This window comes from Ursus arctos, unplaced genomic scaffold, assembly GCF_023065955.2.
Source record: "Ursus arctos isolate Adak ecotype North America unplaced genomic scaffold, UrsArc2.0 scaffold_14, whole genome shotgun sequence".
NCBI classification, from domain to species: Eukaryota; Metazoa; Chordata; class Mammalia; order Carnivora; family Ursidae; genus Ursus; species Ursus arctos.
The window spans coordinates 64,605,939-64,631,992 of NW_026622808.1; the positions used below are offsets into that span (position 1 = coordinate 64,605,939).

At 46.5% G+C, this 26,054-nt stretch overlaps 1 protein-coding gene across 1 annotated transcript in view; it reads left to right on the forward strand.

Moving 5' to 3' along the window:
- SLC6A11 (solute carrier family 6 member 11) overlaps nucleotides 1–26,054 on the forward strand; it is a 126,260-nt gene that overhangs the window by 71,116 nt on the left and 29,090 nt on the right. Inside the window, exon 7 of the mRNA XM_026501363.4 lies at nucleotides 22,865–22,968. Coding sequence (XP_026357148.1) covers nucleotides 22,865–22,968 — 104 coding nt within the window. The remainder of the gene's footprint in view (nucleotides 1–22,864; nucleotides 22,969–26,054) is intronic.

Here is a 26,054-nt window from a genome sequence, read left to right on the forward strand (position 1 = left end):
AAACAGTGTTAATTGTCTCTGCTGTTGGTGCTACTGGCATCTAGTGAGAAGAGGCCAGGGTTGCTGCTAAACATCAGCCATTGCCAGGACAACCACTACAACAAAGAATTATGGGGCTCAAAAGATCAGTAACGCCATGGTGGAGAAACCTTGCCTGGAGGCAAGGTTCTTGCTCCTAAGTGGAAGTTGTTCTGTGTGTCTCAGCCAAGTGCCAAGGCTGAGTACTTGGTGTTGGCCAGATCTGTCCACTCTTGTAGGTAGGATCTCTAGTCTCCCAGCCCTGCTCTTCCTAACCCCCCCACCCCACCCTGTCTAGTGTCTCTCAACCTACTCTCAACCCCTAGTAGCACTATCTGGCCTTGGATGGGGTCACCCTGGACATTTATAGCTCAGCTGCCAGCCACAGCCTCACAGGAGACCTCCACATGGACATCTGGGGCCCTGCTCTATACAGATTCCCCTTTCTGGTGCCCCACACTATAGATTATAACTGTTTCAGCTGTCCCACACTCTGGCCCTGCCTCCTTGGCCCAATGAGACTGTGTTCTACTCGGATTCTAGCCCTCTGACCATTGCTTTGGTCAAGAACATGTTCCCAGGTGGAGTGCTGGGCAAAACCCCCTTGGAAGTTCCCATCTCTTAGGAATAGCAATCTTGGCCTGTATGCTATCCAATGGCTGAAACGGTTGCCTCCTCTATTTTGTCGGCTTTGATGGTTGCTTATGGAGGAGGGCTAGTCTGATACCAGTCATTCAGTCATGGCCAGAAGCACAGGTCTGACTCTCCTGCTTCCTGCCTTCCCCGCCCCCCACTGCCCCCTCCGGCAGCTTCCCTTTGCACTAGGATTAACATCCAAGCTGCTCACCATGGCCCTCTGTGGCCTTGTTCCATGTCCCACATGGCCTTGGGCGTTTTAAGCTCTTTCCTACCACAGACCCTGCCTATCTGGATCACTGTTCTCTCAGATATTCCCATGGCCTGTTCCTTCTTGCCCTGCAAATCTCAGCTCCAAAGTCAGGTTACCTCTGGCAACCTGAGCTCAAACACCCCCACTAAACCCCATGACTTTCACCAAACCCCTGTTTTCTTTTATTCACGGGGCTGATGGCTATCTGAAGCAGTTGATGTGTTCACCGTAAGCCTCCCCCTGTTAGATGTCGCTCCATGTAAGCAGAGAACTTTGTGCACTGTGGATTCTCCCCAGCACCTGTCGCACAGCCTGGCCCATGTTAGACCCCCCAGTCAATACTGAATAGGTGGGTAGGTGGATGTCATATGGTGGCTCAGATAAAGGACTGCACATGGTCAGGAAAACAAAATTATTCCCAATTACATATCCTTTGGAGACTTTGTGAAACATATAGCCTTTGATTGGATCCTTGAAGGATTGGGAGAAGGCTGTCTGGAGATAAGCTAAGACCAGAAGTAGGAAAGTCTGCCTATATGAAGGGAATGGTCAGTAGCTCAGTGTGGCTGTAGGACGGGTTTTGTTACAGGAAATCATAAGAAATAAGATTGAGACAGCAGACTGAGGCCCCTTCACTGGGAACCTTGGGTGCCAAGTGCCAAGCCCAAAGAGTTTAGGACTTCATTCACTGGCCAGGAGGGAGCTGTTGAAAGTTTCTGGGTAAGAGGTTGATTGGCATGTACAAAGCTGTAACTTCAGAAGATTGCTTAGACAGGAAGGGCTCAGTAGACCTTGGCAGCAGAGTTTTAGACTCAGAGGAGCTGTATTTGAATGCCTGCCTCCCACTCACCTCACTGTGTGACCTTGAGCAGGCACTTACCCTCTCTGAGCCTCAGTTTCCTCTCTTGTAAGCCTCAACATCCAATCTTCTACTCATCTTCCCCCCTTGTAAACATGGTAAGAGTAAATGAATCAGCAATATATAAACTTCTCTAGGGGCAGAAAAAGAGAAAGAAAATAGAGGGAGTTTGGAGGTGAGGAAAGAAGTGGACACATGTCAAATGACCTTGATTTTGGAATGGGGGGACAGAGTAAAGCAAGAAGGAAGTCTGTCTGCCAAGGACAGTGGGAGCTTTGCAAGGGGTAGGGGGCAAGAAAAGTGGCCCTCCATTTGTGACTTTATGGGTTTATGGGCAGATGTGGTTGGAGTCAGTGCCATTGTTTGAATTTGTCTGGCTACTTCCAGAAGCCCAAGAGGTGCTGCAGAGAAAAGAGACATGGGGCTCATTTCAAAGAGATGTCAGCAAACACTGAAAATGCAACTGCTGTCTGCCAGGTCTGACCATGTACTGGGAGTATGAGGGGTGAACTGGGCAGTGCTGTTGTTCTTGAGGATTTTGCATTCTCATAGGGAGAGAGAGATGTCACCAGGAGTGGCCACAGTGGGGGCCGGAGGGGGCCATGGACGGTCATGACCCCAGCTGTACCAGCACAGGAGAGGAGTGACCATGAGCCTGTCTCCAGGGATTCTTAGGTTGTCTTTTGTTTTGTTTAGAATCCCAGCCTTATGTTTATTCATCCAGCAAGTATTATTGAGCACCTACTGCATACCAGGCATTGTGCTGGCTAGGACTTCGCTTTTTAAATTAATCATCAGAAATGTGCAAATTATCTACTCTTGCCGGACATTTGCTGGGCTCTGTGGAATGGGGTGGAATATGTGGATGAGTGGTGTTTTCTAGGACAGGAGTTTTTAATTGGGGAGGGGTTTGGGCCCCCCTCCCCCACAGTTGGGCATAAAATTTTGTGCACTAAGCACAAATAATAATGAACTTTCTAAAAGCAGTTTTAGTTTTACAAAAAAATTGATCAGATACCACAGAGAATTTCCATATTCCTCCTCATCCCTGTTCTGGTTTCCCCTATTGTTTACATCTTATATTAGTGTGGTGCATTTGTTACAATTGAGGAGACAATCTTGAGACATTGTTATTAACCAGTTTACATTCAGGTTCATTCTTTGTGTTGTTCACTGTGTGGGTTTTGAAAAGTGCATAATGTGTCTACCGTGTATCTACCATTACAGTATCATATAGAATAGCTTCACGGCCCTAAACATCCCCTGTGCTCCACCTCTTCATTCTTCCTTCCTTCCCTGGACCTCTGGCAACCACTGATCTTTTTACTGTCTCCATAGTTTTGCCTTTTCCAGAATGTCATACAGCATGTAGCCTTTTCAGATTGGCCTCTTTCACCTAGTATTAAGCATTTTAGGTTTATGCATGTCTTTTTGTGCCTTGACAGCTCATTTCTCTTTATCACTGAATAATAGTCCATCGGCAAGATGTACCATATTTCTTTATTCTTTCATTTATTGATGGATGTCCTGGATACGTCCAAGTTGGGCAATTATGAATAAAGCTGCTAGAAACATTTGTGTACAGATATCTCATTAAGCATGTCTTTCTGTAGAGGAGTCCAGCCACTCTCAACAATCGAGATCCCTGTTCTTGAGTTTTGACCAGAGCTCTTATATAGTGTGGGGGTTACCATCAGATTGCTTGGATTTAAAGAATGGCTCATCCACTTACTAATTATAACCCTGGGCAAATTACTTAGCTCTCTGTGCCTTGGTTGTGTTTTTTTTTTTAATCCGTAACAAGGGTTGTTTTGAGGATTAAATGAGACAGTCCTCATTCATGGTGTGCGTCGCATCATGGCCAGTACATAGTAAATGCTCAATGAATGTTGGCTCTTATTTTCTTTAAGAGATGAATGTGTCTTTGATTTTATTTTCTTGACCAACACTTTAGGGTTTTTTTGCAGGTCTGTTCAGCATAAACTGATTTAACCTTCTCCTGTTCTCATACAGTTTGCTTTTAAAACCCTGTGGTAAACAGGTATGGCAAAAAAGAGAAGATACGCATATCAATGGAAGCTGCTATTATGCGTGGTGTGGTGGCAGAGTTAACTGATATTTTAAGGCAGTAGTCCTAACACCGTACTTCTCAAAGTGTGGTCCTCAGACCACCAGCAGCATCAACCTTATTTGTCAGCTTGTTGAAAATGCAGAGTTTCAGGCTCCATCCCAAACCTGTTCATCAGCGTCTGCATTTTAGCAACATCTGTCTCTTGTTTGTATACATATGGAAGTTTGAGGAGCACTGGTCTGAAAGAGTGTGCAGGGCAGGCTGAGACCTGTCAGACAAGCAGTGAGGGCTGTGTTCAGAGGAAGGAGTGGGGCTGGGACTGCGTGTTGGGGCCACCCACCTGCCCTCACTCACACTCCAGAGCAGAGGGTGGGAGAGATCACCCCAGGAATTCCTGCAAAGACGGCGGGCTATCTCTCAGGAATCATTTGGGAAGAGAATGGATCCCTTCAGGTATTGCCCACCCTTTAGAACTATGCTGTCCATTATGGTAGCCACAAGCCATATCTCACTATTTAAATTTAAAGTAATTAAAATTAAATAAAAGTTAAAGTTCAGTTTCCTCAGTTTCATTAGGCAAATTTCAGATGCTCAATAGCCACATGTGGCTAGAAGCTACCATACCGCATAGAGCAGTTTTAGAACATTCTATTATTGCAGAAAATTCTATTGGACAGTAGTGCTCTAGATGGAAAATGGCCCAGGAAACAGGAATGGGGGGGGGGGGTCTGGAAACTGAAACTCAAATTTCTCCAGGCACTTGGAAGTAGAGTGGTGACTCCTGGCTCTTTGAAGGAATGCTGTCCGTATTGTGGGGTTCCTTCCTGTACCCCATTGGGGCCAGGTTATTTCCATAAGAGTTCAGAGAATGCCCATTGGAGAATCAGGACTGGAGCTGTGGCGACAGTTGTCTCGGGCGGTCCTGAGAAGGTGGTGATAGCTGCTCATGCAGCAGTTCTAGGCTGAGAAGAAAGGTCTTCCCAGAGCACAGTGAAAAGAGAGAAGATGCCGAGTTCATCGGAGTGGCTGTTGACTAGCCTCATCCTTTTTCTGAATAAGAAAATGCCATGAGATCTAAAATTCCCTCCAAATTCCACATCCCTCCCCATCCTTGTTATGGTTACTTACTACTTTTTTAAATACTGCCTTGTTATTTTCTAGAGTTGATACTTGGATTTTACAGTATGTTTACCCATTTCTTTGCTTCCTATTACTTTCACTCCTTTCTACTGGATTACATTTCCTTCATATTGAAGTACATGCTTTAATAGTTCTTTGAGCAAGCCCCATGGGAACTAGCTCTCATGGTCTGTTCATGTCTGGACAGATATTTATTTCACTGTCACTCTTGACTGGTAGTTTAGCTGGGTATGGAATTCTAGGCTGGTAATGCTAAAGTTGCAGTTTAAGCTTGCGTACCCACTTTACAGGAGCCACATGTGCTCATACCCATAGCCAGAAGTTCCATGTTGAGTCCTGGGCTAAGAGGTAGAATTTTCTAACATCTCATTCATCATAAGACAGTCCTTTTCCAGCTCCTTGCCTTTTGCAGTAAGCCCACTCAGCTTTTGGTCATGCTCAGGGGTTGTAATCTTAGTTCTATCCCTGAAAAGGAATTTAAACCTCAGACTTCTCTCTGGTTGGATATCCCCATGGGTTGCTGAGTCTATTTCTCCTCTTCTCTTTCAGCTTTGACTTCTCTCATTCTTGTATCTAGGAGAATTTTCTATCTTCTTTTCAAGCTACTCTGTGATTTAAAATGGCTATGACATTTTATAATTACGTGTTTTCTGTATCTCTTATAAAAATATGTTTAACTCTCAGTATTTGCTTCCCTTTGTCTGCTAGTCTTGAATGTGACATACTGAGTGTTCAGGTAGCACATTAAGGGAATTGGCCCTTAGTCATTCATGCTTAATTTAGCAGCTCAGTCTTATTCGTAAAGTCATATGTTTGTGGTGATTTCATATTTCATACTACCCACTGAATATATTTTCTGACAATAAATTTGCTTCCAGCACATACAGTAAGATCATATTCATCAAGATTCAAAAAAGCCCATGGAGCCCATTTATTTGCTATTTTAACAAGTTTGAAAGTCAATATCTAGGCTTGTTTTCTTCTTTTGTGGATGAGTAGCTGAGTCCCTGAGAGAGGACATGACTTAACCCAAATCCTAGCTAGTGGAGAACTGGACTGGCATGAAGAACCTACAGTTGAAACACCTGTCATATTTCTACCCCTTTGAGCTTGTTTTCCCATCTGCGAAGTTAAGAGGTTAGACTAGACATGGAATCAGCTCCCAACTGCCTAGTTTTGTGACATTGGGCAGACCATTTAACCTGTCTGGGCTTCTGTCTTAATAAGCCTTACCCTCTGTACCTTGGATACTGTCAAGAGTAACAAACAGGTTGATAAGTACAACAGAGCTCTGAGAAACACAAGGGTTGCAGAGAGGTACATGCAGTTCTTATAATTAAGATGCTGTGACTGCCTCCTGCTAATCCTCCTTAGTTAGGAAGAAGTCTGCTTTGCAAATGCAATGTGTTCTGATGATTTCTGACCCAGCACAGATTGGAGCAAGGAAAGCAAGAATCTCTTCTGTCCATAAGCAGCAAGATGACAAGGCTTTGATACATCTTAGTTTGCTGGGATTGTGACATTTGATGTTCTTCTCTGTGAAAACTCACTGGTGTGTGAATCTCATGTTCCACTTCCCTCACTTCTCATATGCAAACCAAGCACTGGAAAACCCTGCAGGGCTAGTGCTGAGTCCTGCATAATGTTCACAAAGAGGTCAAACATAGCTCTGTCTCCTTCTTGATTAGAGCCTTAGAGATGTTCCAAATACGAGGGGCCAGTGGGCAAAGCTCAGCCTCCAATGTTGTAGGTGCCCTGGTCCTTGAATTCCTACCTTGCCCTGCCCTGAGAAGGCAGTGTTGCATAGTAGGAAACTCCCACGCTCAGAATCAGCTCTGTCCCTGACCTTGAAAAGACGTTGTCCCTCCTTGTGCCACTGTTCCCTTAGCCATAAAATTAGGGTATCAAGTAAAATCACTGGTTTTCAATCTTTTCATTACCCTTAGCCCTTTACTTTTCTTTTCTCCCTTATGACCCATTCCCATGGGCTACTTCATGCCGACAGGAAGTTCCTATTAGCAGTTGCATGTGTCTGATTAATAAAAGGTAGCAGAGCCTAGGAATTATTCTTTAAAATGTCCTTTGTGAAAACGATACCCAGAGATTTGAGATGATTTATCTGCAGTCATGTGAATGTTTTTATGTTATAAATCCTCCACATGCCTCCAAGGTTATAGATGATAGTACATTAAGATTTTTCCAAGTCATAAGGCTAAGTAAGGGGAAAGGGTCAGATGAATGTCATTCTAAGCAAGTATGAGGTTAACATCCTTGGGGAGATAATCCAAACTACACTTGATCATCGTCCAAGACTACCCTTCCAGAACATGAACAACATCTTATTCAACCGTACCTCTCCCATGGCATGGACTTGCGTATGGCCCAGCACACAGCAAGTGCTCACTAAAATGCTTATATAGAATGTGGTCATCATTTCATGCTTTGCTCGTGCCTGGGGTAGTGGGTGCCATGATAACTGTTTACACCTCTGAATAGGTGACAGAGTGGAGAAGACACAGAGTGGGAAAGGAAGAAAGGATTCTCTCTAAGAAAGACAGGAAAATAAATTAGTGGCATGGACTTCTTAGTGAATGCCTCGGAACCAAATGTAAAATGAATCTATGAAGTTGTGCCTGGGTGACTGGGGACTGGTACATTCTTGTCCATTGCTCCTCCTCCCATGAACCATGGAAGGTTATTCCACCTTATCCGGAAGTGAATTGTGGCTGAAAATGAGGTTTAAGAACTCCAATAAGTCCATGAATTGCAGTAGGATGATTTAAGGAATTCAGAAGTGTTTTCAATCGTTGAGGTGATGTCAAAGAGGAGAACAGAGCAATCTCAGAAAACCCTTGTGTTTTCTGGTCAGTGTTTGACTCTGGGTTTGGCTCCTGACCGTCACCTGGGCAGCATTGCCTCAGTTTACCCCTCACTGATGTGATCATGAGTTACTGGTCACAAAGCATATGTCTTCTCCGATGCATCCCTGGGAATCATTTCCCTCCCCAGTTTGTGGATATGACTCATCTCACTAAGCCCGCCAGTTCCCGCTGCTGGCATGGGAGCTTCCCCTCTGTCATCTTGTTGGTTCTGCCTGCACAGGGAACACCCACGTATCCACCACCTAGGTTCTACCATCGATATTTTGCTGTGTCTGCTTCATCACAGGCCTCTCTAAGCCTTCTATCCATCCATCCATTTATTTTTTGATACATTTCAGAGTAAGTTGCAGACATCAGCACACTTTACCCCCTAAACACTTCAGCATTCATGTTTGATTTATTTTTGAAATGATCATTCTTGGTTTTGTTCCCTAAGCCAGTGCCTGTAGAAGTTGCTAAGGGAGGCATGAGGAATGAGGTCAGTCCCTCACTCATGGCAGCTTTGTCCAGAGCCAAGGCCACAGTCATGGAGTATCATTTGGGAGGGAGTATTGTGGCAGCCTGTTGGTGTCTCCCATTAGTCCATATGTGAGGTTAGGCATCCCTCCTGTGTTCTCGCCCTCTAAGACCTTGCTGTGGTCAGGAAGGTGGGGTCAGTCTGCAGGTGGAAGGCAGCCTGCCATGCCAGTGTGGTGGTTCACTCACTCCATCACCTGGACCTGCTTCTGGCCTCTGCCCTGAGCTCTCTGGGTGCCAAGATTCCCAAGGATCTGGTGTTGTTTAAAGTTCTCACCTCTCTATTCAGATGGGCAGAGGAGAAGCAGTGTGGATCAGGTGGCCATGGGGCTGTGAAATTTTGTTTTTGTTTTTTAAGATTTTATTTATGAGAGAGAGAAAGGGTGCGAGAGAGAGAGCCCAAACGGGGGGTGCGGGAGAAGCAGGCTCCACACTGAGCAGGGAGCCTGAGACACGGGACTTGGACTTGGAATCATGACCTGAGCCAAAGGCAGATGCTTAACCGACTGAGGCACCCAGGCTGATTAAGATGCAGGGAGGTGGAAGGAACAGTATGTGAATGGATGTGGGCATGTCAGGACGTTGGGCCTATGAGGCTGGTCATCCTGGGCACTCTCCTCTTGGTTGAGATGGTGGCAGTCTCCTGGAAGGATTCAAAGGAGGGCTTTGGGATCAGACAGATCTGGATTTGAATCTTCCACTTACTGGCTAGGTGATGAAGGGCCACTTCCACAGCCTCTCTGGGCATCTGTAAATGGAGAAAATCGGAGTAGTTAGCTCGATGAAGAAAAGAGTGAGGCACGTGAGGATTTGAAAGCCTGGTTTTCTGCTGCTGAGATGATAGAAAAGAATGCACTCACCTTTTTTAGGAGCGAAAGTTGTCTGCATCCCCATGTGGTGCCCATGTAAGGAGCTTGCATAGTTCGTTAAAGGCCCACATGGTGGTGGCAGGTTTCCCTTCTGTTCTCACCCCTGATGCTGCCCACAGGCGCGGTTCCAGGGAGAGGAAGAGGTCCTGAGTGAAGGCTGCAGAGCCCAGTTCCCTGGGGTTTGTCTGCGGGGCCCGGGAGAGGAGGCATGAGCTTGGGACTAGGCCTGCCCCCTCCTGGGAGCACTCACCCTGGGGTGGAGAGAAGGCCAGGGCTCTAGGGCCAGTCCAAAATAACTGACTTTTCTTCTGCTTCTCCTCCTGGGACACACCTGCTTGGCTTCCCAGACTCATCAAAGACTCTTTCTCAAGCCAGAAGTAATGACCCCTCTCTGGCCCCTCAGCCCCTCCTGCTGGCTGCAGCATTTACTGTGAGCCAGGGGCCAGTGTGTACTCTACATGCATTGCTTGTTTTGTGTCCAGAACAAAGCCAGCACCCTGAACTGTTGTTCTTCCCACAGGACCCATGAAGAAACTGAGGCTCAAAGAAGTGGCTTCCCTGAGGTCACCCAGCAGAGCTGGCACTCAGCCAGATCTGTCTGATACTGTAGACTGGAGAAGGGGCTTGTCTGACTTCCTTTTCCCTTGTTCACTTGCTAGGTTGCAAGCTCCTGAGCAGGGAGTAGGGGTCGTGATTGTGTGCATATTCTCCACCCTCGGCAAGTCCGTGTCGCTCAGAAAGTGTTGCAGAGGGGATTGACTGTTAGCTTTGTAGCAGCAGAAAACCTCAGAGACTTCTACCCTAACTTTCAATGCAATGCAAGAATTTCCTCACCATACCCCCAACTACTTAGCTATAGGGAGCTCATCCTAGGGCTGAAGCTCTCAGCCAGAGACAAACTATTTTGCTGCTGTGACTGTCCCCACACCCTCACCACCATGGACCCCCAGGAAGCCTCTTCGGGACAGGAATTTGAGTGCTTTCCCTTTTACTATCAGAATTGTGTTTCCCATGGGAGTGAATAGCATCTTCCTTCATCATCCCTACGGCTACCACAGGCATTTTCCCAAAGTCAGAGCAGCTTCCAGCCAAACATACAGTGATGAATGAAACACCAGCTCTGTGAATCCATGGGGCCCAGGAAGGTGTCTTCTATCCCCTCTCTATGTCCTTTGCTTAGCTTAGAAGCATTTCTGCTGGGCAGCTTCACATAGATCTTTCTTTCCCTGCCCCTAGGCCTTTGCTGATACCATTTGTATCACTACTAGAACACCCCTCCACTTCCTTCCAGCCTCCAGGCCGGGACAAGTGCTGAAAATCCGTTGAAAATGTCTATCTCCATGAGTGGGACATCATTCTCCTCTTCCCTTTATAAAGACTCTCTGCTCTGGTGTTTGAAGTTTGTTCCTGGAGTGGGGCAGGACCTTGAACTCTGGGGTGTCACAGTGTCTTCCTGGGCTTTCAAGACTGGAAGGTTGAAACACCCCAAGAAAAATGAGTCTCAACTGACCTTGCTATATAAAACACATGCTTGCTATATAAGCCTGGGGGGTCAGGGCTAGAAGACCATCTTTCACAGGTTTTAGCTCACTTACCAACTCTGACTGGTGGTAGAATTCTATAACAGCTGGACAGAGGGTAAGAACGTGTTGTGAATGACTAGCAATATCTGTCATGAGAGGAAGGGTGGGGGGGGGGTGCTACTGATTAACAGTGTCTACCATGGGCAGGAACTGGAGTGGGATTAACAATGTCTGCCATGAGAAGGCATGGAGTGAAATTGATTAGCAATGTCTACCATGGGCAGGAATTAGAGTGGGATGTGTGTGCCACGAATTTATCATCTGCATTGCAATCCAGTTTCCTTATTTTACAGATTAGAAGACTGAGGCCAGGAGAGAAAATTTTAGGGAGAACACACAGGAACTATCAGGGCAACCTGGAATTGGAACCAGGTGTCCTGACCCTGTCAGTCTAGCACATTCTCTACCTGGCCTGGTAGCTAGGACTCTGCATGAGCCATGAGTACTCTCTTCCTATGTTCTGGAGACTCTAAGCAACTGTGGGCTTTCAGCACGTATTTTTGAGTGTTTACCATGTGCCAGGCAATGTGTGAAGTGCTGGAGGTGCATCAATGAAAAAATAAATGAAAGTCCCCGCTTTCATTGAGCCTTTGTTCTAGTTGGAGGAGACAGACAATAAAGAATATGATGATGTGACTAAATGTGCTTACTTCTTTGTCTCTGCCTTCACCAACTGTGGCTGTTTTCTTTTTCATTTTCCTCCCAAAGGAGTCCTTTCTCTAGACTGCAGTGTATGTGACCACTTGGCTCTCCCAGGGTGTGGAGCATCCTGGCATGCCCTTCCTTTCCCTGGCTCTGCCTTGAACCAGCTCCATGATTATTAGAGGAGAGAAGTGATTATGGCAGGAGATGATGAGACTTCATCTTGGCTGCTTGCTCAGCTGACACAGGACAATGTGCCACTTTGGGGCTTGGTTGGGAGCTGATGTCCGATTTGGCCCTGAAGCCACTGGCCTTATGCTCCCAGGGATAGGATGTGGGTTCTACAGCCCCGCCACTGATGCCAGTTCAGATTCTTCCTGCCTCAGTGGTCCTCAACCAGGGCCAGATAGCATCACCTAGAAACACGTGGGAGCCTGATTCTGGTTTTGGTGATGACTGGGGCTACCTCTAGCATTTAGAGAGTGCAAGCCAGTGAATTGAACCCCCCCCGCCGCAGTGAACAGGACATTTTGCACAGTGAATTGTTCTGCCCAAAATGCCAGTTACATTTCCCTAGAGGAACACTGTTGGCCTAAAATGCAACCCCCTGAGGGTTCATGGACAGCCCTGAGACAAGCTCAGGGCAGGGGATGTGCTATCTTCAGGCGTTGCTCATGCTTTCTGCTGCTCAGAACCTCTTCTGTTTAGCCATTTGGTAAAATGGGGCCCAGTTGTCTCATGTGATGGATTAAGAGGTAGACATGCACAGGCCTCAGGATTCTACCACATAAGGCATGGAGGTCATTGCCATCAGCCCAGTGCCAACAGCCACCCATCCACTCCCTCAGTGCTCTGTGACTGGGACATGGCTGTCCAGCCTCTGGGCAGAGACCCAGCCACAGTGACCCCGCTCCCTGCTCCACACAAAAAGGGCCACCAGGGTTAGCCTACACACCCAGGCTCCCCCCGCAGAACTGAACGGCTCCTCACCGCCCGCAGTGCAACCCTTCAGCCCAATGACACTTTACTGGCAGGGCCATTGGCAGGGCCCCAGACGGCCCCCAGGGCTGGCTGCCCAGGGAAGTGCTTGGCTCCAGAGCTAGAGGCTGCAGAACATATTTCCAGTGGGGCTTCCAGGCCAAGAGCTTCTGCCCCTTCCCACCACTGTTCCCACTGGCCCTGCCCGCCTGCCCAGCACATTAGCATTTAAATATATCCAGAGTGGACTCCCCCAAAGCCCTCTCCCCACCGTTGAATCCACCAGGGAGGGAGCATTTGAATCCTTCTCCCTCCCGACTCCCTTCCCTCATAATGGCCATACTGTATTCATCAGCTTCTGTATGTGGCATTAGCCGAAAGAAGGAGTGAGGGCGCCTAGCAACCCAGAGGGGGCTGAGAAAGAGGTGGGAAGGAAGTGATTTTCATGTAATTATTCACTTCTACAAAAGCCGTTGTCAGGTACACACTGGAAACACAGCTGTTGTATTATTCTCCTAACCTACTTTTAATCTTTTGAGAATCTTTACCAATATAAAAGGAGAAAAGAAAGAGCTTAACTCAGCCATTTTCTGCCGGGCCATATAAGTTATGTTTTAGCCTCAGTCGAAGACTTCGCTTACAAAAGTTGTGTTGTGTTTGTGTGTTTGTGTGTCTGTGTGTGGCTGCCTGTATGAAAAGAAAATGTTAAAGAAACAAAGGGCTGTGGGTTGTGAGCCCCAGGAGGGCCACCAAGCCCTGTCCTAGCTACTTGGGTCCAAAAGCCAAACGCTGCATGTATTGTTGAGTCTGGCGTTTTTCACGTATCTTCTTGGCCTGACATTGGGACTGCAAGGAGTCTGGGAGCGATGAGATGTTGACTCCTTCTGCCCCTCATTGTCGTGTCCATGTTCCAGGCCCTAAAAGTAAGTGAGTCTGTGGTAGTGATGGTTGGCTGCAGTATTTGGTGCTGCTCAGAAATCTATTGGTTCACCTGGTCTGGAGGGGGTGGGATGGTAGGAAAAGAGCTTGTTTTCATGGTATAGTTGAGAAGTGTTAGCCCCGAAAAGAAATCAGATTAAGGGAATCTTACAAGGTACCCCATTGTGTACCTTACACTCACTGTATCTTTCACAAATGAGGAAGTTGAAGTCCAGAGAGGTGAAGTAACTTACCCAGGGTTGTACAGTAGGTGAGTGGACAAGCAGGGCTCCAACCTGGGTCTGCATGATCCCAAAGCTCACACCCTTTCCACGAAGCCATAGCAAGGCTTGGAGTCATGCATCTGACAGAAACTATCTTATTTAATTTATTCCCCCTTGGCATGGTCTCCCAGAGGGCAGGCCAGGTTCCAGAAGTTCATTTGTCCCTAAGGCTAACTCCTCACACAGCAGCCAGTGTGTACATCTCTCCAAAGCTAGATGGACACATGACTTCACCTCACTGGGCATTCGATTTGTCATCTATAAAAAGGAGACAATAATAGCTCAACAGTGAGTCTAATACTTGTAAAATGTTTAGAACAGCCTGGTATGTCCTAGGTACTAGCAGAGATGAGCTGGTATGCTGATTATTGGCATCACTGTCATCACACACCTTCCGTTACTAGTGGCAGGATGGTTTAATGCTGCATTTGTCAGAGACCTCAGAGTGTCAGTGCCACACCTACCACCAGCTCCAGGACACAGACATGGACATAGCAGGCCTGCCTGCTGGCATCAGCTTTGGTGATGTGCAGAGGCACTGCCCCTCTGCGCTGATGGATGGCTCTGTGTGTAGACCTGAAAGCGCATTTCAAGGGGGAGCTTCTTCCTGTAGCCCATGCTGCACTAGACACCACAGAAAAGGAGGCCTTCAGCTCCAGTCCCCTATCAGCCTCCCAGGGCAGCAGCTGCCTCTTTACTGAGCAGGGCCCTGGGCCCCGCTGCCCTGGAACCTCAGCTCTCATAGTCTCTGCTTGCTCCTCTCCACCAGATGTGGTGTTGCTGCTTCTCTGCATTGGTGTGTGATCTGTCCCTCCTGCTAGAATGTGAGCCCCCTGAGGGCAGGAGCACATGGTGGACACCCAGGTGTGTGTGTTGTAGGGAAAAAAGGGAAGAGGCTTTTTTTTTTCTTCCAGATTTTTGAATGCTGGCATATCCTGGGGAGGGATGAATGTTGACTAAACACCTACTGTTAGAGCTCACGGCTGGGTTTCTGAGCACTTCCTCAGTGCCCTCCAGGAGCGAGGCACTGTGTTGAATATCTGTTCCACACGCATTATCTTTTTGACCTTTTGCATGTGAGAGAAAAAGAGGGAGATGCTAACCACATATGCACAAGGACCCTCTCCTTGATTCTGCCTGAGTTCGGTAAGTCTTTTCTTCCCAAGAGGTGAGAAAAAGACATGAAGCTTTCCCTCCCAAACTTCTAAGAGATAAGACATTCTACATGTATGGTCAAGGTGGGCATGTGGGGAGAGAGCAAGTATGTGTCTCTAACCTGGGGATAATCATGCCCACCTCAAGGCAGCTGTGGGTCATAGTACATAAGCAGGTGCTTTGTAAACTGTGAAGTGATCTCCATGTGGACTGGGGCAACCAGTACTGAGCATCGGTCATGGCCAATGTGGCTTCTGAGTGTGGGTAAGGAAGAATTTGTCCTTGTCTGTCCATCCTTCCTTGCTCCTCCCAGCTAGTATCATTGAGGACCTACTCTGTGCAGCCCAGTGCTGGGCCCTGGCAGTCTAGTTGGGAAGGCTGGGTACACTCTGATGCATTGCTTTCTGCACCTGCTGTGCACCAGAGCTCATAGGAACCAGTTACCCTGAAAGGGATGAGGTTGCCCCAGAGCTAGAGGGCGGGACCACCTCTCTTAAGGGGCTCTGCTCCCCTGTTCCCATGCAAATCTGTTCTCCAAACCTCTGAATGTGGACCGCCCATGTTCACACTGCCAGAACGCCCCCCATTCATTGCTGTAGAACATGGGGAGTGATCCGTTTCTCAGCTACTGACCCAGCTTCCTTAGGGTTTGTTTTGTGGAGACTATTTTCCCTTCAGATTGTGTTGAGAAAAGGAAGCCCTTTCTCCACTGAGCTGCCCCCTTTGTAGCATCCTGGGAGATGCTGGTCAATGGGGCTCAGTTGCCTGGTCTTCCTTTCATTGAGGTGGGGTTGCTTTTGTCCTATTTGACTGGACAGCCACAGAGCTGTTTAAAACCTAGCCGAGACTCCAAGCCTACTCAGCACACCAGGAGGCCCCAGCTTTTCTCTGTAGAACATGGAGCCAGAGTGCTATGGGTTCAAACCTGACTCTCTCCCTGATTAGTTGTTTGACCTTGTATAGATTCATTTCCTCTTCTATAAAAATGGAGAAACAAGTACTTATTGTACTGAGATGGTTATGTAAATGATGAGATCATGTCCATGAAAGCCTTGAGTACAAGGTAGGTTTTCAACAAATGTTAACTCAAGTTTCCCACTTCTTGAGGTTTCACCAAACTGGTGGAAGGATTCATGAATGTCAGTCTGTTTTATTAGCCTCTCTTTTACCCTTTTATCAAGTTATTCCTGTAGCCACCATGATCTTGTTTGATCTCTGGGTACTTATGGAATTCCTAGTTGAAGAGAGAAGTGGGGAAATAGACTTGGGATAATGCCTGTAGCAGAGTTAATGCTGTGTGTTCACCAACCAGATCACCATTTCCTTTTCTCTTCTTGGGTAAGTAGGAAGACTACATTTCCCAGATTCCCTTGATTTTAGGTTGGGACCATGCTACTTGGTTCTTGTATATGAGCAGAAGTGATACATGCAACAACCAGGTCTAGCTCTTAAAACTTTCCAAGCAAACCTCCAGTGCTCTGTTCCTTGTGCTAGAGGGTGTGTTGACATAGAAGTATCATGTAGGGTGGAAGGTCTCGTAAGGCTCAGTCACTGGGTTAAAGAGAGCCCCTTCGCAATTTGTGTCTGGCTTTTTGTTGATAAAAAAATAAATTTTTGTTGTGCTAAGCCATTGAGATCTGGGGGGTTTATTGTTTATTCCTGCATAGCCCAGCAGTAGTTATCTTAACAAATATAGCAGCTCCCTGGTAAATTAACTAATTCCTTCCCTGATGAGGAAGAAGGCTGACAGCTGGAGCCTGTTGCATTTTTGTAGTGACAGGCATATGTTTAAGAACATAGACACACCTCAGTTATGCAAATCTGTTAAGGAATCTAATGATACAGACTCCATGCAAAGATATATCATGCTTCTTCATGAGACTTTTTCAAGAAATCTAACCCTGAAAGTTCTTGGTTCTTCAATGCCCAGAGAGCATGTATCTAAGCAGAGAAGTTTTATCAACATGAGTTTTCAAAATGGGAAAATAGAAAAAGCCAGTGGAGAAAGGTTTGGATCTAGAGTTAAGGAGATGTAAAGTTACTGCTGAAATTCTGAGGACTTCCAAATCTATCTCCAGCCCAGGCTACAATATTTAGCCCTTGAATTTGTACCTGTCTCCTGCACATATCACTTGGATGTCTCAAACTTGCCTTGTCCAAAACAATACTTCCCGATTTCCCTACTTTATACCTCCGTCATCCCTTTAAAAAAACAGCTCATCTTCCGTTACACCCCATCTACCAAATTGCTCAACCATGGGTATTCTTTTCTCACCTCTAGTCAACACCAGTCTTGTTTCATCTGTCCCCTGAACATTTCTTGAGAACCAAGGAGACAGGATGGCAACGAGGTGGGTGGGGGGGGGACTTTAAAAAAATTTTCCAGAATCTCTGCACCCAAAGAGAAAAACCAGGATAGTAAAACAAAACAAAACAAAACAAAACAAAAAAAACCATCTTCAGCATAATTAGGTGATTCCATGAAGCACAAAATGTGAACAGGTGGAACCAAACACTGATACCAATAACATCTGCATGATGTCAACTTTGTGAGATGCAACGATGATGAAGGCAAAGGGAATTTGGAAGGTTGAGAGCCAGGAAATCCAGAAATCTCTAACATGTATTCATCCCTAGGAGGAGAGGACTCTGGGAGGGTAAGCTTGGTAGAGCTATCTTACAATGTCAGCCAAAATTAGGAGGGATATATGTGGGCCCCAAGTTATAGGGGAAAGTGGGAGAGATGCAGGAAGCTAAGGAAGAGGTCTGAGACCTGGGAACTCTAGGGACCAAGCAGGTGAGGCTCCAGAGAGAAGCCCACAATGGGGAGAAACCACTAGGAGCAGAATCCAGATTGGGCAGGATGGAGACACTAGAGGAAACAAAAAGAGAAATTTTGGATGGGAATGGGGGAATGAGGGAAGGGAACAAAGAATAATAATTTCAGAATGTACTGTCTGCACAGTCTTAGTTTTCAAGACTTTTTATACTAACAGAAGAGGTAACCGTAGAACTGGGGGGCTAGAAAATCTACCCTGGGTCATCCCCACTCCTCCACACAAGAACACCTCCTTGTAAAAGGACAGGGAAGTGTGTCTGACCTACACATGAGCAACGGAAAAGAATCATGTCAGATCCCATACAAAGCTATTAAAAGAAAAAGAATCCCGAGCCTAATAGTATTCCTGTAGATAATGTATGCATTCCACAGACAGGACCACAAAAACATACTGAATACTGAAACGTAATATTTCAAAACAAGCTAAAAGAAAGGAAGAACCAACAGATGTGATAAAATAATAGCATAGATGAAATTGTGAGACAAAAAGATTTGAAAATAAAGCTGACCAAAGGACAGCTTAAGAAAGGCAGAACATTTCCGGAGGAATAACTAGATAGAAGGAATAAAGAGGTGAATAGACACCATGGGTAATATTATAAGGTAAACAGGGGGTGGAAAGAAGGAAAATAAAAAATAAAGTCAGAAAGGAGATTATTTAAAGAATGAAAGAAAAAATGATATAGAAGATAGACAAGGAAGGTTCAACAGACAAATGAGTCCCCCAAGAAGAAGCGCAAAGTGGGGGTAGGGAACAAATACCTAAAACAATAATTTAGGGATTTCCCCCCCCCCTGAAATTAAAGAGAAGACTTGAATTATATCTTGGAAGAAGTACACCACCAGCCTGGGAAAATAAACCCAGATTGATCAACATTAAGAGCTATTCTAATCAAAACAACCAAATATTAAAGAGAAAAGAAAAAACTTGTTGGTCATTCAGACAAAAAGAGGAAGTGAGTAAGAATTATCAGACTTTCCTACATCAGCACTCAGCGCCAGGGCACAACTAAGCAAGGTAAATTTAAGATACTCAGGAAAAGAAAAAGAGAGCCAAGGACATTATGTACAGCCATACTGATGTTCAAGTGTGAAAGCCATTGGTCAACTATTATGAACATGCAAGAAACCAGGAATTATTATTTCCCATGAGCCTTGCCTAAGAACTTACTAGAGAACAAGCTACAGGCAACCAAAATGACTGGAGAGGTTTTAACATAAGGGCTGGGAGGGAGCATTAAATTTATAGTCACCTGTAGAACTCACGCTAAACAGTGGCTGTCAAAGAGATAATATAATCGTACATACTGATCATGCAGATACAGATAAGTTTTAAAAATTAGGAAAGAATGGAGTGTGTATATGAAAAATAGAATAAATTCACATATTGCCTTTACATATCAACTGCAAACAAATGATATTCTTCTAATTAGATGCTAGAGGAAAGGGAAGGAGAAGAAACTGAGACTAGTGGCTAATTTCTGTATTCCTCATAGTTGGGAACCAACCCCCAGTGTCACAAAGGAGGAGGACTAAAGGTATTGTATAAAAGTATTGATTTAATACTAGCCATCAGAAAAACAGTGACAGGCTTTTTACCATAGTGGTAGGAGAACAAAAGGGAAAATCATTTGAGAACATATCCCCCTCACACATGAACCTCCAGACCCAAGATGTCCTCTCTCATCCTTTCTCCAGTCTTTAAAGGTGTGCCTCCATCCAGACAGCCCCTTCTCTGATTGCCCTAGCACACATTAATTGCCCCCTTCATCAACCACTCCTAGGTACTAGCTCCCTTGTTCTCTGAATGTTTCACCGAGAGACAGACATGCAGTGATATCTACAATTGTATAGTACTTCTTTCAGATTCTGACACAGGGTTCTTCATGCAGAAGGCACTCAATAAGTGCTGGTTCATTAGTAATTCAGGATGGATTGAGGGATTTCAGCTTACAGCCCCTGGGTTTTTCTAAGAATTTAGTGTTGCTGTTAGTCAGAATTCTTTGAGTTTGAAGTGACAGCAATCCAATTCAAGTTGACTTAAGAAAAAGAGGTTGGGGTGCCTGGATGGCTCAGTTGGTTAAGTGTCTGCCTTCAGCTCAGGTCATGATCCCAGGGTCCTGGGATCAAGCCTTGCATCAGGCTCCCTGCTCAGTGGAGAGCCTGTTTCTCCCTCTTCTCTGCCTGCTGCTCCCCCTACTTGGACACACTCTCTCTTTCTCTCTGTCAAATAAATAAACTCTTTTTTTTTTTAAAGAGGAATTTATAGTCCTCTGAAATTGAAGTGTTTTAGGGCAGGTTTCATTTCAGGTATGGCTTGACCCAGGTACTCAAATCATTACACGAACATCAGTCTTTCTTTGTTCTAGACTCTGCTTTCCTCTGCATTGGTTTTGTTCTCAGGCTCTTTCCTCATGGTCAGTGATGATCCCAAGCTCAGCATCTCCAGGAGAAAAAATGTGTCCCGTTTTCAGTAGCTCCAGTAGAAGTCCCAGGTTGTCTCATTGGCTTGGCTTGCATCATATGCTCATCCCTGAACCAATCACTGTGACCAAGAGAAATGCTTTGGTTGGCCAGGCCTGGGTCATGTGACCGCCCCTGAAGCTACCTCCCCGTGGAGAAGAGGTGCTTTCCCAAAGGAAAATTAGGGCACTGCTACCTGAAAAGGGGAGAGGGATGCTGGGTGGGCAAAAACAGCAGATGTCTGTTTCAGCGTCGATGTGCTCAATGAGCAGACTGCAAGGAAAAGTCCCACAAATGAAAATCATTCGTCAGGGGTCCCAACTTTGGGATGTGTGGCTACAAAGCTCTCTGGTGTTTTCAAAGTCACAGAGCGCTTATTTACCATGGTTTGGGTGGAGAGGAACCAGTTGCCATGGGGCCTAGCCACATGGAGAAGCCAGATTTCCCACAAGTCTGATGGCTTTTCTCACTCCGGCCTGCACACTCAGGCGGAAGACAGTGAGGGGTCTGGGAGGAGGGATATTTAATTTGCAGAGGCATTTCCAGCAAGAGTGAGGGACTTGAGGAGCAGTGCTCCGTTGAGGGCCAAGCGACCTGGTGGGTGGCTCCTGAGATCTGGTCTTCTGTTTCCTGGGGCAGAAGCTGTGCTGCGTTTTACTCTCCATATGATTTACTACTGGTCTTAGATTAGAGGTTTAGAGAGAGCACCCTTGGACACTGAAATTCTTCCCTTCTCCAGGCAAAATACCTGTTTTCTTCCCCTTGGGGATTTGAATACCTGGTATAGGTCACTACCCTGTATTGGGGTGAAGAGAATCCACTGAGGTAGCAAATGGGGAAACCAAGTCAGAGTGGGAGGACTTGAAAATGCATCCATTTCTCTCCTGCATCTTTAACGCTTTTATCTGCACTGGACCCTTCCTATCAACATTTAAGCATCCTTGAGTTTCTACCATTTAAACAAAATTTCTCCCTAAATTACCCTTCCACTACCTATCTCCCAACTCCCCTTTGTGGCAAAACTTCTTGAAAAAGCTTTTTTTATATTCCATCTTTCCATTTCCTCCTCCCCATGTCTCAATCCCCCTGATCTGCTGGCATCCCTGCTCTACACACACACACACACACACACACACACACACACTCTTCACACTAGAGCTCTCCTTAGGTTCCTCATTCAGTTCCAAGCACTCCAGTGAGGGGAAAAATGTATTCATTTCTTAGGTTGAGAAGCAGCATTATGATCTTCAATTTTAAAAAGTATTTATTGAATGATTTAACAAACTCAAGCAAAGCCAGGGTGGAGTGACCTGTACTGTTGTAATCAAATCCCTGCGAGAGGAAATAGAGTTATTTTGCCTGGAGAAGGAACAGTCCTAGGATCCAAGGGGCACTGGTGCGTTCTCCAAATCTCTGAAGTGCTACCGCACGGAAGAGGAAGAGGTGGTCTGGATGGCCCCAGAAGTAGGAACACCTTCAGGAAGGGGGATTTCCTCTCATTTTCAGAAATGTTCTAATGGTCAGAGCTCTCTAAAGAAGAAAGGGCCACATCAGGATATAGTGAGTTTCTTGTCACTAGCAGAAATCAAACAGGAATGATTCTGTTGGGAGTAGTCAGAAGAGAGTCTTGTGTTGGGTGGGAGATTACCTTAGAGGACTTCTGAAATTCTGGGATTGGTTAAGCATGTATCTCTAGAGGCCAGTCTCCACGGACTTGCCTTTGCCACTCCCTGCTGTGTGGTCTTGAATGTTTTTTCAACTTCTCTGTTCCTGTTTCCTGAGCTGTAAAAGGGGCCTAATAATAGCACTTAGCACATAGGGTTGCTGTGAATATTCAAGTGCCGTAATGCACAAAGGGCTCAGCACCGGTGCCTGGCACGTAACAAGTGCTCAATAAATGTCAGCTAGTATTTGTATTCCGTGCAAAGCCTTGTTCTCTAGATGGCACCTGATTCTCAAGCATCCATGTTATCGGCTGCATCCGGCTTTTAGCTCTGGATTTTTCTTGGAGCTGAGCTCCGAGAGAGCCCAGGGAAAAGTGCTAAAGAAGCCATCATAACTCCTGGTATGTTTGTCATGCTGTCAACAGCAGTTTTTGTCAGAGAGGAATCTGGAGACTAAGAAAGTAGTTTCCATTATGTACCACATAGGAAGCCTAAAATGCATCTGTTTTGAAAGGTGAGAGATACAGATGGGCCTCCGCCTTCTCCTATCCCTTGCCTGCCACCTCTGATGCTCAGATCAGCTATGCAAATATTTTCCCATGGGCTGAATCCTATGACAGTTTACTCATGGTATTCTTAATCACAAAGATAAGCAGTCACTCATTCTGGCTTAAATATGACTTAGCTTAGGAGCTGGGTCCCGGGAGCTTCCATTCCATATTACATGAATCCTCTTAACAGTCCTGAGAGGGAAGTTCATTCCCCAGTTTGCAGATGAGGAGACTAAGCCTCGGAGAGGTTAAGTAGCTTTTCCAAGGTCACATAGCTGGAGCAGGGACCTAAACATCCAAATTCTTGCTGTTCAGTGAACTGTTATCCATAACCTCTGGAAAATTCTGGAATTAAGGACACTTATATCTAATGAAGCAGTCCCCAATAATAGAACTCCTAAAACATGTTCCTGAGAAGGTTAGGAAGTTTGATTATTGCTTTTAGACTTTTTGGAGGTTAAGATGTGGGTGGGGAATTTCAGAGAATGGGGCCGCCCCTCACCTGACTTCTCTTTATGCTGACTTCTTTGTGCCCTCCTGCAGGTCTGGGTAGATGCTGGGACGCAGATCTTTTTCTCCTATGCCATCTGCCTGGGTTGTCTGACTGCTCTGGGAAGTTATAACAATTATAACAACAACTGCTACAGGTGAGCATTTCACAGCCCTGCCAGCTCTCCACCAAACCTCTCCGTGCTGCCAGACTGGTTCACGTTTGTCTTCCTGCCATGTAGAGCCAGGACAAGACAGATGGCTTGTTTCTTAGCCTCTCCCTGCCCCAGGGTCAAAGAGCGGGCCACCCGAAGAGCTGGGAAAATAACGAATGTGATCAGAGTGCGTTGCAAGCTGAAAGCAAATCCCTCCAGGAATCTTAATCAGGCCTCTATCCCACCCTATAAGGCAAAAATTTATCCCAGGGCAGATATGTGACTTGCCTACGGTCACATAGCTAGTTAGTGGGCAAAACCAGGGCTTGAACCCGGGTCTTCTGACAGTAAGGGCTTTGTCCTTCTTCCTTCTGTTCAGAAACCTGCTTCCTGCCCCTTCTCACTTGATGGTAGGGTCCTCTCCTGTCCCATCTGGAGTGGCCAGTCCCCCATCTTGCCCCTCAGCCTTCCTCTCTGGCCTCCTGCTGGGCCACACCCAGCACTGGGAAGGGAAGTGCCCAGGTTGGGAGGTGAGCCCCAGGCTGTCTCACCTTGGCTGCCTGGCCTCTCATGCCTGTAGACTGATTTCTCCTGTGAGGCTGAGACCCACTGAGGGCCAGGAACCTACCCAAGGTCACCTAGCATAGCAGTGCGTGGTAGAAGTGAAATTGGCACCCTGGATTCTAGCTCTAGGCCAGTGGTCTGTTTGCTGAGGTCTCTTCACCCCTGAATCCGGTGCCTGGTCATAGTAGGTAGCTCTCCAGGGGACTTGTACCTAATAACCACACAACTTGGTTGTTGTGTGGCTCAAGTGAGATCATGCATTTGAAAGAACTTTTAGCAATGATAAAGTTCCTCCCACATTATCCCCAGCTACACGCAGTAGAGCCTGGACTCTGGCTGAGGTCTCCCGGTTTCCATGCCAGGACTCTGGCACATCTCTCTGAAAGCTAGCTTCGTGATCACTTTATTAACGCATTTGCTAAAACCATGTGTGTTGTGTGTCTGCTGAGTGTGAGACACCAGAATCAGTACCGTAGGAGATACACACAGGAATGGCACAGCCTCAGTCTGCAGAGTTCGTAAGTTATGGAAACTGAGGCACCGAGGAAGTGACAGTGGGCAGGTCTGGCATGCTATAAGGAAAAGTCATTGTGGAATCCAGTGTACCTTTAGACAGCAAGTTCTGTTGTTCCTGGGGCCCTTGGGCAGAAAGGTGTTAGGTAAGGCTGGCCAGAAGGATGCTGGAGAGGTGGTTGACCATGCCAGGTTGTCCATAAGATCCTTTCTACCTTCCAGGCATTCGGGGGAGGCAGTTCTGGGGGATGAGAGACAAAGCACTCTGTCAGCCGCAGTACAAAATAGTCACCGTGAACAGGAAGAGAAAGGCACTGGGACAGGGAGAACAGAACAGCAGGCCTCTGGTCTGCATTGAGCGTGACCCCCTTGGGATGTTAAAGAAGGATGCTATCTGCATACGGCTGTCACCCCATCAGCAGCCAGCAGTCAGCATGAGCCCTCCGTGCAGGGCACTGAAGAAATCACTTGGTCATGGCTCAGCTGTCAGTTCCGTGAGGACACAGCCTGGGTCTTCTTGTTCCCCACCATCCCTCAAGCCTAGTACAGTGCTGACTGATGTGTCAGGAAGCAAGGAAGGAGCCATCTGTTACACAGATGAGGAAACTGAGGCCCAAGAGTAGGTGGCTTGCTCATGTTCACAGGACCAGTGGGGGAACATGGTTTTGAGTCCAGGTCTTTCTGGTTCCTGCACCCCCGTTCCTCACTAACAGGGATGACCATTTCTTTCCCAACAACTGCAGCTGACTAGAATTTGGCCAAGACTGCCCTCTCGTAAGGCCACATCCTGGGGCAGAGCCGACTGTCTTCCCCACCAAACGTGTGTAAAATATGCTGGCCGCCAGAGACCCCTTCTGCTATCCCATGCAGTGGGCAGGTTATTCCCCTCCCAGCGGCAGAAGAAAGCAAATCCCCTAGGTGATATTGGAAAATCCAAAGACCCATTTTATTTCCATTTCCAAATTGTTCTGCAAGCAGGTCTTCTCAACTCAGAGGGAGTAAATTAGTACCCTCTCTTCTGACAGTGTAATAGCTTCTGGAGGTCTTCAAAGCCCAGCTCAGCTCCTGCCAACTTGAAAGCACTTGTTACATAAGCTTTTCACCTAGAAGGTGCCCTGCAGGAAAGAATTAGAGGGATGAGGAATACAACAAACCAGGCGGGGACAAATCCTCACTTCAGAACACAGGCTGCTAAGCCCCTTCTGCTTGAAATTGTGGGTGCTTTGAGGGCCGGGGTGTGGGACACAGGACTGGAAGGGACCTCAGGTCTGCTCAGTGCTTTTCTGTCCTTCTGTGGTGTGAGGAAATCACTCAGGAGGCCTCTGGGGACACATAGGGACTTTGTAATAAGGGATATTTGTTTTTCAACAACCACATGGCTGCCCACAGATAATTGTCCACAAGTCAGGATCTGAAAGTCTTAGTTCTTAGGGGGCACTGTTTTTGTGCAGCTCCTGGAAAATGCATGGGTTTTAGTGTCTGAGATAAATAGATGCACATTCCAACCTCACCAATAGAAACCCTTGAGACCTTGAGTATGTGACTCTCCTCCCTGAGCCTCGAGATTCAGTGACACGGTGTTCAAGAAACCCTAGCACAGGACTAGGCACATGGCAGATTCAGATTATACAGGAGAATTCCAGAATGTAGAAGATATAGAGAAAGCACTTTCCTCACCAGGACCACCTTGTTTCCCACTGTTTGATGAGGCAGGGTCAGGAAATTGGCATGAGGAACAGCTTTCCCCCAACCTTGGGGATAAATCTCCCCTTACCTGGGCTGAGTTGCATTTCCCTTTGAGAGGAGAGAAATCAGGCTTGCAGATAAGGTCTTCAGGTCTGCCAGCCCGGCCCTTATCCATAGTGCCAGAAGAGTTCTTTAAAGAGAACTGTAATAAGTCACTCACTGTAACAGTAGTGCTGTATAAGACACAGCCCCAAGAACTCAGTGGTTTGACATGACAAGCATTTGTTTTTATTGCTCACAAGGCTCCTGGCCAGCTGGGGAAGCTC